This window comes from Xyrauchen texanus, chromosome 17, assembly GCF_025860055.1.
Source record: "Xyrauchen texanus isolate HMW12.3.18 chromosome 17, RBS_HiC_50CHRs, whole genome shotgun sequence".
Taxonomy (NCBI): domain Eukaryota; kingdom Metazoa; phylum Chordata; class Actinopteri; order Cypriniformes; family Catostomidae; genus Xyrauchen; species Xyrauchen texanus.
In genome coordinates, this window is record NC_068292.1 from 37,042,675 (window position 1) to 37,060,747 (window position 18,073).

An 18,073-nucleotide genomic window follows, 5' to 3' on the forward strand; every position below is an offset into this window, starting at 1 on the left:
CATGCTGGATCTTTTGGGAGAGCACAGACCCGATTTTCTGTTCATCCAGCTTTTCCTGCGTAAGCTGCCTTCACAAGTGAGAGCTGCATTAGCCAACACCACAATCACTGACTGTTGGAGACTGGCTGAGGAAGCTGATAAATTTTTCCTGGTGAGTCACGGACACTGTGCGGACGCGCTTTTTCCTGCGCACATCGCTTCGGTGACACGTGACGACTCCACCTTCGTCGCGGCAAACACTTCTCGGCGGCAGTTGTCTTCTGGCCCTCAACAACTTCCAGGCTTGTGTTTCTACCATGCTAAGTTTGGAACCAAGGCTAACAAATGTCGCTCACCATGCAGTTTCAGCGGGTTGGGAAACGCGGGGCCGGCACTCAGTAGTGGCCATGAGCGTCGGCCGCGTAGGCAGGCTGCATTTCATCCACGACAGCATCTCTGGATGGCGTTTTCTGTGCGACACAGGAGCACAGAGGAGCGTCCTGCCTGCATCCCGTTTGGACATGGTGACCGACAGCCACGGCCCCCCTATGGAAGCTGCCAATGGTAGCCCCATCCGCACATATGGAACGAGGTACATCGAATTGTGTTTAGGAGGACAGCACTTCAGCTGGAACTTTGTTACCGCAAAGGTTGCCGTTCCCCTCCTCAGCGCTGATTTTTTGTGTGCACATGGACTGTTGGTGAATGTAAAGAATCGCCGTCTGATTGACGCTGTCACATTTTGCTCTTATACATGCACGCTCAGCGGGACCGACTCCATACAGCTGTCTAGCATGCTTTCAGCTTCTGATGATTTCCACCGTCTGCTTGCCAGTTTCCCAGACCTCACTCAGCCCACTTTCTCTGCATCTGCAGTGAAGCATGGTGTGGAGCATCATCTCGCCACCACTGGTCCACCTGTCTACGCCTGTGCTCGGCGCCTCGACCCAACCAAGCTTGCCGTTGCAAAGGCTGAGTTTGCGAACATGGAACGCCTGGGAATAGTTTGCCGATCCGACAGCCCATGGGCATCGCCCCTCCACATCGTCCCCAAACCTGGTGGCGGCTGGCGCCTGTGTGGCGACTACCGCCGCCTTAATGAGGCAACGGCGCCTGACCGATACCCAGTCCCGAACATACAGGATTTTTCAGCACACCTGTCTGGCAAGGTGATTTTTTCCAAGGTGGACCTTGTTCGTGGATATCATCAGGTGCCGGTACATCCACTGGACATCCCCAAAACGGCAGTGATTACGCCGTTTGGTCTGTTTGAGTTCCTGCGCATGCCGTTCGGCCTTAAAAACACCGCCCAAACTTTTCAACGCCTCGAGGACTCTGTTTTGCGGGACCTGCCTTTTCTTTTTGTGTACTTGGATGACATTCTAGTAGCGAGCACGTCCAAGTCTCAGCACCTGGCGCACCTCCAAACCCTTTTTGAGCGGCTTAGCCAACATGGATTGATTTTCAACCCCGCCAAGTGCCAGTTCGGCCTCTCCACCATTGACTTCCTTGGACACAGAGTCACTAAGGACGGGGCGGTCCCTCTCCCATCAAAGGTGGAGGTAGTCACAGTTCCCACGCCCGCTCACTGTCAAATCCCTGCAAGAGTTCCTCGGCATGGTGAATTTTTACCACCGCTTCATCCCTCAAGCTGCTCTGCTCATGCGGCCTTTGCATGAGGCCTTGAAAGGTAAACCACAGCACGTTGTGGACTGGACTGAGAGTAGAGACAGGGCTTTTGCCGCCACTAAGGCAGCCCTAGCGAACGCCACCATGCTGGCGCATCCTTCTCCAACAGCCTCCATCGCCATCACCTCGGATGCCTCAGACTATGCTGTCGGTGCTGTCTACGAGCAGTGGGTAGGCGGTGCCTGGCAGCTGCTGGCTTTCTTTAGCCGTCAGCTGTGCCCCTGTGAGCGGAAGTACAGCACTTTCGACCGGGAGCTGCTGGGTCTCTACCTCGCCATCCGACACTTTCGTTCCCTGCTGGAAGGCCGACACTTCACTGCGTTTGTGGACCACAAGCCGTTGACTTTTGCCATGGCCAAGGTGGCTGAACCATCTGTCCTACATTTCGGAGTTCACCACGGACTTGCAGCACATTGCTGGTAAGACCAACCACGTGGCTGACTGCCTATCACGGGTTGTGGTGAGGGCAGTCCACCTGGGCTTGGATTACAACCGCATGGCGACCACTCAGGCCACAGACCCGGACGTGCAACTCCTGAGGACCTCGACTACAGGTCTGCAGATCGAGGATGTGGTTTTTGGCGATGCCGGCACCACGCTCCTGTGTGACATCTCCACAGGTAGTCCTCAGCCAGTTGTTCCCTCGGGATGGAGACGACAAGTTTTTGACGCCATCCATGGTCTCTCCCACCCAGGTTCGAAAGCGTAACAGAGACTGGTTGCAGCTAAGTTTGTTTGGCACGGCCTAAAGAAGGACGTTAGGGATTGGGCTAACATCTGTGTTGAGTGCCAACGAGCCAAAGTCCACCGCCACACTAAAGCCCCGTTAGGTTTGTTCCCAGTTCCGGAGAGACGTTTTGATCATGTAAACGTGGACCTGGTCGGTCCTCTGCCCTCCTCTCATGGTTTCACATATCTGTTCACCATGGTTGACAGGACCACCCGCTGGCCCGAGGTTGTGCCTTTGACATCTATGGCATCTGTTGAGATGACACGGGCATTTATTGGCACCTGGGTTGCCCGTTTCGGCACTCCTTCGGACATATCCTCTGACCGAGGCACGCAGTTCACGTCTGAGCTGTGGGACGACCGCATATCACCCGCAGGCTAACGGACTCTGTGAACGTTTTCATAGGTCAATAAAAGCTGCCCTGCGTGCCAGCCTCAAAGACAGCAACTGGGTCGACAAGCTCCCATGGGTGTTGCTGGGCATCAGGACTGCGCCAAAGGAGGACCTTCAGTCCTCATCCGCGGAGCTTGTTTATGGACAGCCACTGCAGGTACCGGGGGAGTTTGTCCCTAGTGCCACTGTTCCCTGGTCTGTTACTTTCCAGCGGTCTACTCTACTGGACATGCACGGCTTTTCGCACCTGTTCCAACTTCACGTCACGGCCTCCCTCAGTCACACATCCCCGCTGGACTTCAGACGGCTGACTACGTCTTCATTCACCACGATGCCCACAGGGGACCGCTACATCTGCCCTATGAGGGCCCATTCCAGGTTCTGGAGACGGGGGACAAACATTTTGTGGTGGACAGGGGGCGGCAAACCGGAGCGACTTTCTATCGACCGCCTCAAACCAGCTCATTTGGACGTGGCCAGGCCCATCGACCTGGCCCAGCCCCCACGCCGCGGACGGCCTCCTGCTCTGCCTCCACCCCTTGCTCCTAAACCTCCTACACTCCATGCCCCACACCCGGGTCATGACGGGACACCGGCTGCAGTGAGGTCTCCTCAACCTCCAGTACAGCGCAGTCGTTGTGGTCGGTTGATACGCCCACCTCCCCGTTGACAGTTTGGTTCTTCGGATACGGTGAATTCTGAGGGGACGTGTGTAGTGACTGTGACATACATAATTCACCTTTGTGTTAAATGTAGTTCTATACATTGTTGGTGATAAATGCAGTACTTTGTTCTTAGCGTTTTTCCTCATAACTGTTCAGGGATCGTGGTCCCTTTTAAATGTTCTGTATGGGTGATGACGTAGGACGCTTGCCAGCGCCATTTGTTTCTGGTGTTTTTTCATACAAAATAAACGACACACGTATTTGTGTGCTCAAAGTGAGAAGTTGTCTTTTGCAAGTTACTGCAATTTCCACATACACTTTTTTTCTTCACTGTGAAAGCAAAACCTCTATGATTGGACTTCCAAAGGCAGATGAATTGAAGAATCAGTGGTTAAAATTAATTTTAACAAAATTAACAACCACAACCAATGCTAGATTTTAAAGAAGGTTACTCCTGAAAGATGGTGCAGTTCCCACTTTGTTGTGACAATCTGTCACTTCAGGATCACCACCTGTAAGTATACTTGATTATTTGTGGATTTACCTGCTACCGAGAGTTAAAATGTGTAGTGTTGTTTTGTAACTATGGTGTACACCCAGTGCACAGCTTTAGGCCTCTGTTAACCTGCTAGCTAGTGTTATTGTATTTAAATAGTTTGCTAATCAGCTGTGGGCCCACTTTTACCTACAATTGTGTAGAATTATGCAGATTGTTTGTCGTTCTTACTATCATGAACAGTGATCAAGTGTGAAGATGGATTTATTTTTACAAACGGTCATTTTACATCTACAATCCACGGTAGTGTTTTGATAAGGGTTTACTGTTTAGCTGTGGCTGGCTTTTACCTAAAACTGTGTAACAAAATGGTCGATCTCAAGAGTCTTATATAATTATATAATTACAAGCTTTAATGTTACGGCCGCTATCCATGGCAATACACGCTAACTCGCTCACTAACTCTCTAATACACCCAGTAATGTCCAACTGGGAGTAAGCCTCTGTTCCGTTCATAGATCGGGCGAAAAAAGTTCGGCTACACCTATTCCAGAAAAAGATGACTAACTTAGATGCACTACATGTCTTTTACTTCAAGCTTTGTTAGGTTCCCAACAATTAACATTGTACTTGTAAGAAAGCTACAAAATACAATTTACCACTGTGAAACGTCCTGCTCAAGTCGTGGTTGTGACGGTGGTTCGGGTTGATCAACTTGTTCTTGCAAACTTTCATTATCTGACTCAAACTGGTCAAAATTCTCTCTCTCTCTCTCTCAAAAATCGACACCATTGTTACCATAGTTACAATAGTGTTTACAGCTGTTAAGGAAGCCTGAAACTCAGTTATGGTAAGGGGGTTAAATTTCTGGCACATGATCTACACGGTTGACCAATCACAACAGACTAGGCCAGCTGACCAATCAGAGCATACTGGGCTTTTCGGAAAGGAGGCTTTAAAGAGACAGGACCTAAATCAGAACGTTTGAGCCAGAGGATGAAAATAGGTTTAGCAGAGATGTACAGTATGAAAAAAATTGTTTTTTTTAACCTTAAACCATGTAAATCTACTCTAGTAGACCCCCAAAATAAAATTGTGAACCTGTAAATTAGCATAATATGGGCTCTTTAAGTTCCAGATTTTAAAGAAGATTTCATCATCATGTTAGTGTTCTACCATCAAGTTTCTAAACAAACCTTAGAAGAAGAATAATCATCCAAAGCAGAGAAAATTAGTTTCCCGTCTGTCGCTCACTTATATGTTGTGTCGAATGAGGCAACACTAGGGGTCTCTCTTGAGAGCCTCATGCGTCTCTGAACTTGAGAAAAAGCCAATGAGAATTTGGCAGATAGAATTAGCATGTCCCTCCCCCGGACATATGGGTATAAAGGGAGAGAATTGTACGTCTGTCCATTCATATTTTTTCTTCAGAGCCGAGCGGTTGTGTGATCAGTGAGCTGCAGTCACATACTGTTCCACTCATCTCTATAGAGCGTATGATGTTGGATCTATGGTGCATATCAGCGGCTTTCTCCTTCTCTGCACGGCAGTGTAGCTTTGCCTCTGGGCGCTTCGACAGTGCTTCTAAGAGAGAATATTTCTTAAAAGAGTTTAATTTCTCTAAAAGAGCAATATACAGCAGCGTTGAACATCCTTTTCAGGATGCGTCTTTATAAAGATGCCTTTCCGCCCCTGTGTAGTTCCTGGATGCAGTCGATTTCTCTCCGCTCCTGACAGTCACAGATGCTGCCTCATAAGTCTGGGCAGTGTTCACACCGAGGCAGAGCCATATAGAGAGAGAGTTGCGACAACTCCATTGACTCCAATGGAACGGTTTTTTTTACAGCAATGGCGGCTCGTGGAGCCTCTCAATAGTTCCCGGAAGTAGCAGCAAACACATGCCGCACCGTAGAGATGCAGCAGAACAAACCGTTTGCGACGCACTTTTAAAAGGTGAGACGTTTAAAGAATAATATTATCTTATTCTGTATATTATCAGTACATCTAAATAAATATAACTTGTAAATTAAAACCTTATAGTTGAGTATTACTCATTAAATTAGGAGATAAGGGATGTTATCAGATAACTAACAGATTAGGCAAGGATTGGAGCTGGATAAAGTAATGTATTTTAAAATGTAATTTACTCCTGTGATGCCAAGCTGAATTTTCAGCCTCATTACTTTTGAACGGCAGTTTATATACGAGTATGCTTAAGTTGTTTAATATTGTGTATATGAATAAGTATTGTAAGAATTATACATTAGATATATAATATTTATAATACATAAATAATTATATTACTATATATAGAATTGTAAGAATTGTAAACAATAAGCTTAATTTCACTAAATTTTACATTTACGTAACTGCTGCTAATAGTTCATTGACCCATTGTGCGGTGCGAGCTGGAAATCACCTGTCACCAGCCTGTCTCTGTACTATCTGAAAAGTCATAAATATGACATTAGTTACCATGAGATTAGTGAAAACAATGAACATGAGGTTACATAAAAAGGCAACAGAAACCCTAGCCTGAAATAAGTTGAGGCAAATAACGGTAAGCTAACACTAATCCTCAAATATTAGCTGATTTGATCTTTAAAAAAACAAAATCGCTGTAACAACATACTCATGCTACATACATATGTCGGTGTGTTACATAAATATATAAAATAAATGCATTTATTGACTACTAATTACCAGAAATCACAGTTCTGTCACTCTAACAGTTTGAAATGCCCGCCAAAGCACTTCCTGAACTATCTGAAGTCTACGTGAATCACGTGACAATCAAGCATTTAGAACTTCCGTTGTCGCAACTCTCTCTCTGTATGGCTCTGCACCGAGGCAGCATTTGTGGATGGTTCGTGTTCTCACTGAGAGAACCTCACCATGGCAACGTCACTCCAGCCACCCCCCTGCGTCACTCCTTCTTCCCACAGGATTGAGGATGACCAGGCTGGCGATGGAGGCGATTTGGGGATGGCAGCGGGCTCGGCCCCGGCACGCTCGCTGACTTCCATCCAGGGTCAAGGTGAGAGCGGCTCGCCTCACAGCCAGTCTGCTTATTCTCTCAAGCCCCCCCGAGCTGGATGATGAGTTTGCCACTGCATCGGAGAGTGTTCCGGCAACTGACGCGGAAGACTCGACTGGACTGCTGCCTTTGGGTCGGCACGTCCATTCTGAGGCTGACGCCCAGATGGCCAACATGCTTGCCCGGGCCTCCATCAGCGTGGGGTTGGACTGGAACCCTCTGTCCTCCCCACAGCCTTCATGGCTAGACGATAGGTTCTTCGGATCCAGACGCTGCTCACAGCCATGCCCGCCCCCTGGTTCCTTTCTTCCTGGAGGTGATGAGCTTAAAAGGTCGTGGAGGGCACCTTTCACTGCCCGCAACTGACCTCCTCGCTCATCCACTCTCAATACCCTCGACTACCTACATGCAGGCCACGCCTGCCCCCTTGCGGGTTGGAGCACACTCGACGAGAAGTGTGGCATCCTCGTGGGCACTGGCCAACGGCACCTCCCTAGCAGACATATGCAGAGCAGCGGGCTAGGCCACACCCAATACCTTTACGAGATTTTACAATCTAAGGGTTGAGTCGATCTAGTTCCGTGTTTTCTCAGGTCCGAGCTGGTAGAACGAGGTAACGGGGAACAACTGACCGGGTGTACCGCTTGTACCTAGTGCCTTTCCCCTCCACTGAGGCGATCACATGCGCTCTTATCCCAAGAGATCCCAATAACTTGGCTCCCTGGATGACTCCTCCCTAGCCCTCTGGTCCGCGAATTCAGCGGAGGAATTCCCTGACCAGACCCACTACGGGTACTAAAATGACTCTGTACTGGAATAGGTGCTCCACAGGATGGGCCCCTGTGTGGATTAATCCCCCTGTGTGTATTTTCCGTGGTACGGTCCCCCTAAGGGCGGACCCGGGTCTCCCTTGGGCAGTCCCCGCTGCCCCCTGGTCACCGTGTTTGTAGCAACTCCTCCCTCGTAGCAGGTAGGATCTACCACCGTGCCATTCCCACATGTGGCCTGAAAACCCATGTGACGTATTCCACCACTCTTTACCTCCCACCAGCCTGGTCAGGTGGTGGTCTCCACGGGGTCTTTTCCCCCTGAAAGAATAGGAGGTGAAAAAGAACGCCTTCCCCGGTGCGTGTTATAGCGTTAAGATGGCCCCAGCCACTTTAACTCTTTGTGAGAAACATAGAGAGGGAAAAGATGTGGATGGCGCTGCCAGCTCCCATGCTTGGCACGTCACTTTGTTCCCACCTTCGGGGTGCCGGGAACCTAAAACGTTTATGATGATTTTATGGGAGTTGGGGAAGGGTACGTGCAGTCTGACGCAGCCTGAAGCTTGGCACGCAACTGCCTGCCCGCACCTGCATCAACAGCGCACGTACACGGTTCATCGTATGGTGTGATTGAATAGGGACCCCTAGTGGGCACAGACGGGGAACATCTAGGTTACTTTTGTAACCTCCGTTCCCTGATGGAGGGAACGAGACGTTGTGTCCCCCCGGCCATGGCGCTGAACCGAGCCACTCTTATTTTCAAACCTCATTCACGGCTCCTCAGTGCAAAACCTGAATGGACAGATGCATGATTCCCTCCCTTTATACCCATATGTACAGGGGAGGGAAATTTAAATTCTGTCTGCCCAATTCTCATTGGTCTTTTCTCAAGTTCAGAAATGCGCGAGGCTCTCAAGAGAGACCCCTAGTGTCGCTTCATTCGACAGAACGTCTCGTTCCCTCCATTTTTTTGCTCTAAGAGAGCATTTTATACCTTGAGTAATGATGTGCACAGGTGATCCTACCTTATCATCCAGCTTTCTGGCACTGAATGAGAGTTCGACATAATCGTTATTTCCTGTCAGCTCTTCGGCAGTGATCTGGAGAGATTAAGAGTGATGTGACATTTGTTATATAGAGATTTCTCCCCTCACCCACTGAGCTTTACAAGTTCAACAGTTGCTGTGGTGTTCTGTCAGTGTGTATTAACAAGCTCCTGAGGCTATTCTGAGTTTGGCTTGACAACTTTTGTTTTACTGTATAGCTTGGCCTTCAACACTGGATCTGACTGTTTTAGAACAACCTCTCTATTTACACAAGAACCTTCTATGTTTGCCGGTGTTCAAAAGCATTGATCATTCTAAGCTCATCTGTCATATAAAATTGTAAGATTTTAAAGGTATGACCATGAAAAGTTTAAATAAGACCATTACCTGGTGTCATGTACGAGTATGAGAGTAAGCAAACATAAATATTTAGTATTTTTGAAAGCACTGACCGTAATTGACGACTTCCCGACTGTGTTGCCATGTTTGAGGAGGGTTTTGGAGAATTTTCTCTGGGAGAGAATCTGTTTGGAGAGAAATAAGATATTTTTTTAGTTTTATTGGCTTGAATGGATAACAAACCATCAAAATAACATCCATGCTGTGTTTGATTATGCAGTCTTGGGCCCAAGGGCCATTTTTAAATTGGTTTCTCTAAGTGACCAGTACATTAAGTGGCTATAAACGTTCTTGGCTCTAAATGGTTGGTGCAAAGCATTATATTGCACAATACCTTAAGGAGTATGAGATTTTCAAATCTTTGTGGCACTGATACATATTATCACATGTAATACCTAAGATGCCTAATTTTCACCAAATACACTCACCTAAAGGATTATTAGGAACACCTGTTCAATTTCTCATTAATGCAATTATCTAATCAACCAATCACATGGCAGTTGCTTCAATGCATTTAGGGGTGTGGTCCTGGTCAAGACAATCTCCTGAACTCCAAACTGAATGTCAGAATGGGAAAGAAAGGTGATTTAAGCAATTTTGAGAGTAGCATGGTTGTTGGTGCCAGACGGGCCGGTCTGAGTATTTCACAATCTGCTCAGTTACTGGGATTTTCACGCACAACCATTTCTAGGGTTTACAAAGAATGGTGTGAAAAGGAAAAACATCCAGTGTCGCGGCAGTCCTGTGGGCTGAAAATGCCTTGTTGATGCTAGAGGTCAGAGGAGAATGGGCCGACTGATTCAAGCTGATAGAAGAGCAACTTTGCCTGAAATAACCACTCATTACAACCGAGGTATGCAGCAAAGCATTTGTGAAGCCACAACACGCACAACCTTGAGGCAGGGATGGGCTACAACAGCAGAAGACCCCACCGGGTACCACTCATCTCCACTACAAATAGGAAAAAGAGGCTACAATTTGCAAGAGCTCACCAAAATTGGACAGTTGAAGACTGGAAAAATGTTGCCTGGTCTGATGAGTCTTGATTTCTGTTGAGACATTCAGATGGTAGAGTCAGAATTTGGCGTAAACAGAATGAGAACATGGATCCATCATGCCTTGTTACCACTGTGAAGGCTGGTGGAGGTGGTGTAATGGTGTGGGGGATGTTTTCTTGGCACACTTTAGGCCCCTTAGTGCCAATTGGGCATTGTTTAAATGCCACGGCCTACCTGAGCATTGTTTCTGACCATGTCCATCCCTTTATGGCCACCATGTACCCATCCTCTGATGACTACTTCCAGCAGGATAATGCACCATGTCACAAAGCTCGAATCATTTCAAATTGGTTTCTTGAACATGACAATGAGTTCACTGTACTAAAATGGCCCCCACAGTCACCAGATCTCAACCCAATAGAGCATCTTTGGGATGTGGTGGAACGGGAGCTTCGTGCCCTGGATGTGCATCCCACAAATCTCCATCAACTGCAAGATGCTATCCTATCAATATGGGCCAACATTTCAGCACCATGTTGAATCAATGCCACGTAGAATTAAGGCAGTTCTGAAGGTGAAAGGGGGTCAAACACAGTATTAGTATGGTGTTCCTAATAATCCTTTAGGTGAGTGTATAGAATTCTTACCACCATGTTTGCCATGTGATATGGGACATTCTGCATATACATAGTAGTAAATGTTGAAAACTACCACATGCATCCTTATGGAATTGTAATATTTTTTAGGAAGATGCTATTTGCACCCTGGTAAAAATAATAGTATATGCTATTGTGCAAATATTAGCATATATTATTTGCACCCCAACCCCAGAGCAAATAATATTAGATACTGATTGGACCCTGGTGCACATTTTGTACCATGGTTTCACGTGGGAACGAGTGCAATCAACAGACCCCACCTTCAGATCAAACCATTCTCTGCACTCCCCAACAATAACTGTGAACAAATCACTGCGATGAAATCAACTTTTATAGTATATACATTTTTATCTATTGTTTTAAGTAGTATTCAAGGAAATATTAAGAGTGGAAACAGGAAATCAGATGGGAAAATTTGGGACAAAACATGGATTCGAACCACATTAACACACTGTCTTAACAAACCACATCACTGCAACAACATCTATTGGTTAGTTTGTCATTTATTTCTGTGACTCCATCAGACTATATTAGGGTGCAAATAGCTGCCCTGTGTGGGGTTGGACTGGAAGTGTAGCATTATTTATGATACATTTTCATTCTTTAACATTATATCTTTAATAACACTTACAGGAATTTATTCAAAAATCAACTTAGTTCAGCTGGTAAGCCGTTTCTTTAAAGCTCTGTCAGTAAATGTTTGCACCCAACAATGTGCTTATTTTTTTCCAAATCAATAAATTTTTATAAAATGAAAAAATGCCTACTTCAAACTCTAACGCAAAATGAGTGTTGAGAAATTAGGTGGTTTCTCAGTGTGAAAACTGCACCTGAAAGGGTAAATTCGGTGACTTATTTTGATGCAGTTGTTAAAAATGTGCTGATGGATGGAGGGGGAAACCAAGCAAATGAGTGCAAAGTGCAGTACATATTGTAACAACACCCAGCTGAAAATATGGCATAGCAGCTGGCTCATATTTATACCAGTAAGTCTCATCCACTTCAGATACGTACTTCATTATCAGTTGTTAAACATTCTTAAATAAGAGGAAGTGCTTTTTGTATTATTTCCCCAAGAAATGCAATGCATCTTCTGTGCAGAATGTCAACACCTCTCTCTCTCTCTCCCTTTATTAAACGCAGCTTATTTCAACAATTATTGACTGTTTTTGGCCTCCAACCAAAGCAGACTGAATTAAAACAAACAACCAAGCTCCGCAGAGACAAAACCCCAACAGAGAAAGTGGCTTTGATGCAAAAAGATAAACGCATGAATATTGAACAAACTTAATATTGACATCCGATGTACATTACAAGCTTCTAGCAAATTCTTTACTGAGAAATTGCATATCTTAACCATCTGGTGGGAGATTGTGTGTCTCGTTTTCCATTTGCACAAACTGCAGATAAGAGAGTTGAGTGGTCCATGTGGGCCAGCCCTTCCCACAATGTGCCTGCTACACTGACATCTCACGTTTCAAAATTCTATCTGCTAGAAAATGCCCGGAAATTGTCTTAACTGTTGTCGGTGTGATTATTTAATTAGGAGCTTTCATGTGATTTGGGCACAGTGCCGGCCCACTCTTCCCTGACTGTGTTAAATCAATGATCCGTTGCAAAATGAGTGTTGCCAAGCAAACAAGAATAACTGTAATAGTCACACATAGACCGCTTGAATAGCATTGTATATGCCGTGATAAGGGGGCGGCTGCTCACTTGGCCAAGTGTGCACTCCATGGCTCCCAGGCAGTCCGCTTCTCTCATGCCATTGTGACTGCTGCTGATGTCATAGAGCTCATAACGTAGTCTCTGGACCTCCTCGAAATAGAAGTCTAGGGTAAAGACCTTGGAAAATGTGGGGTTTATACAGCTTCGGATCACCTCTGTCCTATCCACCTGAAAACACATTAGAAGAAAGAGTTGGTAACTTCTCATGGCAGTGATTTTTTAAAATAGAGTTGGACGTATGCAAACATCTACGTGGGTTATGTTTGGAATAGAATACTACCATACTGTACTGTATACAATGCATACAGAAAACTTGTGTATAACAATGTGGCTGCTGTTTGAAATGTTAGAAATACTAGGCAATATAGGTCTAGACTCTAGAGTGCATACTACTTAGTATGCATTAAGCACTAAGCTAGTATTCCGTTCCGAGCATATACTTGTTTCCAGTTGAGGTGAGCTCTCTGGAGTGGGTGCTCAGGAGTCGTTACTTGTGTTAATTAAGTTAATGGCTTTCTAGCATTTCTAAGGTCAATATTGCATCTCAGGCTAAGTTGCTTGATTGGAAAGTAACAAAATGTTTGACAAGTGTTGATATTCAAGACCAGATCAACATGGAATCAGTGACCTGGAAGGTGACCTTATTGAACTGATCAATAAATACAATCCTAATCCACTTCTACTGATCTTCTCATCAAACAACAAAAGCCAATTTAGTTCCTTTGCTTACTGTGCTTAGCCTAATGGTTATCCCATTCTATGATCCATGGCATTTTAGCAAGGCTCTTAACCTCTAAGACCTTTAATTAAAGCTACACTTTGTATGATTTTTTTTGTTAGAAATAAACAAAATTTTATTAATGACCATTAATATTAATTTATATTTTAGAACTGTCGGGACGGATTTGGCAGGAAATTACATACTTCCATCAGTCATCTCTTTGTGCTTATGTCATGTCAGTAAATAAAGAAAAGAAGGTCCGGAGCTACTACAGTGGGGTATATATGTGCTGTGATAGGTAGTAGTTTGAATCCACAACACATGAGCAAAATTGACCATGGATCATTCAAAAAGGCAACCCTCTGGTTTCAAAATAAAGAAATCTCCAACCGAGAAGAGTCTTCAACCGAAAAGGGAAAGCGACAGGGCCCGTAATAATAAAAAACAATAAGACATTTATGACATTTTATCTGACCTAGCCAATCTAATAGGGCATTTTATTATGGATTATCAAGGAAGGACAATGGAAAAAAATTACTTTATGCTGGTAACAATGCCAAACCAGTTACTACCTTTATAGACTACTAGTCTATTTGCCTGCGACCTAAGTAATAATAGTTTCCACCGACTGACTGTATCTGATATGGCTAGCAATCGTTATGTCTAATGTCATCATTGCCTGACTTTTGTAATGTTATTTATTGCGGTGTGTGTATATATATATATATATATATAAAATGTGTATATATAGCGGTGGTGGTGTAGTGGGCTAAAGCACTAAACTGTTAAGCAGAAGGTTGTCGGTTCGATCCCCACAGCCACCACCATTGTGTCCTTGAGCAAGGCACTTAACTCCAGGTTGCTCTGGGGGGATTGTCCCTGTAATAAGGACTCTGCTTTGGATAAAAGTGTCTGCCAAATGCATAAATATAAATTTATTGAAATTATATAAGTCAAAACAACAGCAGAAGATATGCTGTTTACCTGCTAATAAGACATATTTTTCAGATATTCATCTTTTTCTTCCTTTCGTTAATTATTTTATGTATTTTTTTGAGAGGAGGGGGCAAGTTTTGTTGTTGTTAGTGGCATTTGCTCTGATAAGTTGATCATCTGTATCCATGGTTACACCAGTTCTCCTCAATCCATCAGATTAATGTGCGCAGAAGAGCAGAGCCAAAGCCCAAAGAGGGCCAAAAATTACATGTAGCTTTAAGTGTAGCAAAAGTTGCATTGGATTGAAAACATCTTCTCAAAGGCAAGCTCCAACAAAAAGCTTTTAAATGCAAATGATAGACAGGAATATTAAAGGTATATTCCAGATGAACATACAAATTAAGCTTGCTCATACCACAGTTTATAAACACAATAAAATAAAAAAAAAAACATGAATAAAAAACGTGAATAGAAATGCACTAACAATGAAAGTATAGGGCAAGCGAACTGACTTCCATGTAAATGGAAGTTTATTTTGTGCTTGTTTTTACACACAGTCTTAATGATGTTCTGTGGTAATCATCAGCATGCTGTCAATAGAGCTTAACTTTGAATATTCATTTAATAGTGATAACTACTAAGCCTACTATTGATGGTTTAATCATTGTATCCTCACATTTGAGACGCTGTAATCACCTAAAGCAAACTTTTGAATGAAACCAGTAAATGGAATAAATCTCAGAACAGAAATGGCAGATAAATCCAAGGACAATCGCTGACAAATCCGTGTTCCTGAAGACTGCGTCTGCCTTTCACCTCACACAAGCAAAGAAACGAGTTTGTTTTATCTGACATCCCTCAGTGGCACAGACACGGTTTAGTCTCAGTTGTTTAAGTTCCTTCAGGCAGCTCAGTGACTCAGGATGTTCCTTTTCTTTTTTTACAATCGCTCTGTGTTTCAGACCCTTCTTTATATTATATAAAACACTCCCAGACTGCTCTCTGTGAACACAAAGAGGTGGGTAAATGCTCTTGATAAAAAGTCAGTTAAATAAAAAAAAAATATAAATATATATATATATATATATATATATATATATATATATTTCTTTCTTTCTTTCTTTTTTGTCCCTTGTTTCTTTCTTTCCTCCTTTCCTTCTTTCTTCCCTAATTTATTTATTTCTCTTTCTTCCTTCCTTTCCTCATTTCTTTCTTTCTTCCTTCTAGAATTGTGTTGCTTTAGTTTATTTTAATTAAGTAAATTGAAGCAAGCAGCATACAGTATATAGGCCAATAAACAGTAGAGATGCACCGATCCGATACCTGGATGGGTATCGGCTCCGATACTGAAGCTTTTAGATGGATCAGGTATCGGTCTGACGAGCCCAATCCAAATCCGATACTGTGTGTTAGTCATGTTCGTTACTTTCAAGCTCCAAAAATGACATAAAAGAACCATTAAAGCAGTTCATATGACTCATGCATTTTATTCAAAGCCACTTGAAGATGTGCAATAGCTCCATGAATCACAAAAGTCTTTGTTTAATAAGTAAATATATAGTATGTGCAACGCCAGCACATTAGTGAATGGTGCTGCTCTGCTGACAAAAACTCACGCACAAGCCGGTGATGCACTCCCGGCTATTTGTAGCCTTTTTGTAGCCAGCGGTGCACAATATAAGGGCGCTACTCAAGAACATCATCTCAGATGTAGATGCTCAATTGTTCGGTTCACTTATAATATGCATTTAGAACAGCACCGGAGGTGCATTTTACCAGAATTTGAATAAGAAGCGACTAGACTAGAATTTAAACAACTGGGAACTTGACTACAAACAGACACATACAGGACTTCCTGGAGAGCAAAGAATGTACAAATAAAAGCGTGAGGCTTGAAAAGTAACAATATATTATTTTATTTTCATTATTAGTATTTGTTTACAATTTATAACAATATTTATGTTGAATGGGTTCCAAAAAATAACTGTGTGAATGAAAAGTGGACTGACGTCTTAAAACTTAATTGGAAAAAAAAAAGAGATCTGAAGTCCAGATGCAAGTTTAAATATTTTTGTGAAAAAAGGAAAGGCAGAAGACTTTAAGACTGGAATTACAGTTAATTTTGCTGCTACATTATCCAGTATACTAGTTAATAATAAAGTGTTTCTTAACAAGCTATAAATTCATACTGAAAAAATGAGTAATTAGAGGTTTGTGTTTCTTTACATATTAAAGAGTTCTCCCAATTAGTTCCACACAATAATGTAAATTTATTCTAAACTGATTATGCAAAAAAACAGGAGGTTGCAGGAGGTGTTGGTGTTTGTGCGAAGTGAAGGTCAGAGCGGGTGTGGGATGTGAGACTGGGCTTTTCAAATCTACAGTAAACCACATTCAAGATGTTAGACAGTTGCTGGTTCCCTACAGTGTTGGGGGGGGGGTGTCTTGAGTAATTTTTAGTAATGTCTTTCAGGCCTCTCCAAACTGATGCAGGGTCATTAGCTGAAAACTTGTTTTTCAGCTTCTCAGAGTAGCTTCTTTTAGCCACTTTAATTTCATTAGTGTGTTTTTAGCCTGATTTATCCCCGCTTCTGTAAGCATCCTCTTTAGCATGAAGCTGTCTGAGTTTTCCTGTAAACCAAACCATGGTTTCTCATTGTTGAATTTTAAACAAGTCATAGTAGGAATGCATTATCCTCACAGAAACTGATACATGATTTCACAGTATTTGTGAGCTCATCCAGATTGGTGTCTGCAGCTTCAAAAACTCACTAAGATTTAGCTGATTTTAGTTTCTGTCTGTAGGTTGGAATAAAATGAAACAGACAGTGATCATGCGTCCAGTCATAAACGCATGAATTCGTTTTTCAGTATCAGCAACTGAGAGTATGTGTAATAACTGAGCAATATTGCTGAGGTGGAAGAATGCTGTTCTACAAACACTGAACATTTTATTTACAAAGTACAGATTGGAATCAAATATAACACCTAAGTTCTTTGCTGTTGAAGATGATGTAACAGTACATCCATCAAGAGTCAAATTATATTTTAGCAGCTTATTTTTAGAGATTTTTGGTCCTATAAATAATCTGTTTTGTCGGAATTGAGAAGAAGGACATTTTTGGACATCCAATCTTTGATTTCATTGATACACTCTGCTAATAAAGTGAATTGTGAAATTACATCAGGTTTAGAAGAAATATAAAGTTGGGTATCATCGGCATAACAGTGGAAACTGACTCCACGATTCCTGATAATATCTCCCAGGGTAAGCATATATAAGGAGAAAAGCAGAGGCCCTAAAATGGATCCCTTTGGCACTAAATACTGAACTTTTGTTTATTCTGACAATTCCTCTTTTACGCATACAAATTGTAGCAGTCTGATAAATAGGAACTAAACCATGCTAATGCAAGTCGTATAATGCCAACATAATTCTCCAGCCTATTCAAGAGAATGTCGTGATCTATCGTGATGAAGGCAGCACGAAGATCTAGAAGCACTAGAAGAAAAATGCAGCCACGATAAGATGAAAAAAGCAAGTCATTTACAAATACTTTATACCGTGTAGTCATTATAAAGTGTTACCAACAAAACTTGTAAAAATATCAATGCATGTTAGATCCAATACCAACTAAGCTCTTAAAAGAGGTATTCCCTGTAGTCTCAGAACCTCTTCTTAATATTATTAACTCCTTGCTATCCATAGGACATGTCCCAAGAAACTTTAAAATGGAAGTTATCAAACCGCTTATTAAGAAACCACAGCTTAATCCTGGAGAATTGGCTAATAACAGACTGATTTCAAATCTACCATTTATGTATAAAAT

The 18,073-nt window shown here is 43.2% G+C and overlaps 1 protein-coding gene across 2 annotated transcripts in view; it reads right to left on the reverse strand.

The window, feature by feature from the left end:
• The window catches only part of LOC127657911 (copine-4-like), a 114,207-nt gene that overhangs the window by 39,928 nt on the left and 56,206 nt on the right, over window positions 1-18,073 (reverse strand). For both annotated transcript variants that reach the window (XM_052146894.1, XM_052146893.1), the window contains exons 3-5: window positions 12,575-12,754; window positions 9,255-9,326; window positions 8,782-8,856 (exon numbers count right to left, since the gene is read on the reverse strand). In XM_052146894.1, the coding sequence (XP_052002854.1) occupies window positions 8,782-8,856; window positions 9,255-9,326; window positions 12,575-12,754 (327 nt within the window). The remainder of the gene's footprint in view (window positions 1-8,781; window positions 8,857-9,254; window positions 9,327-12,574; window positions 12,755-18,073) is intronic.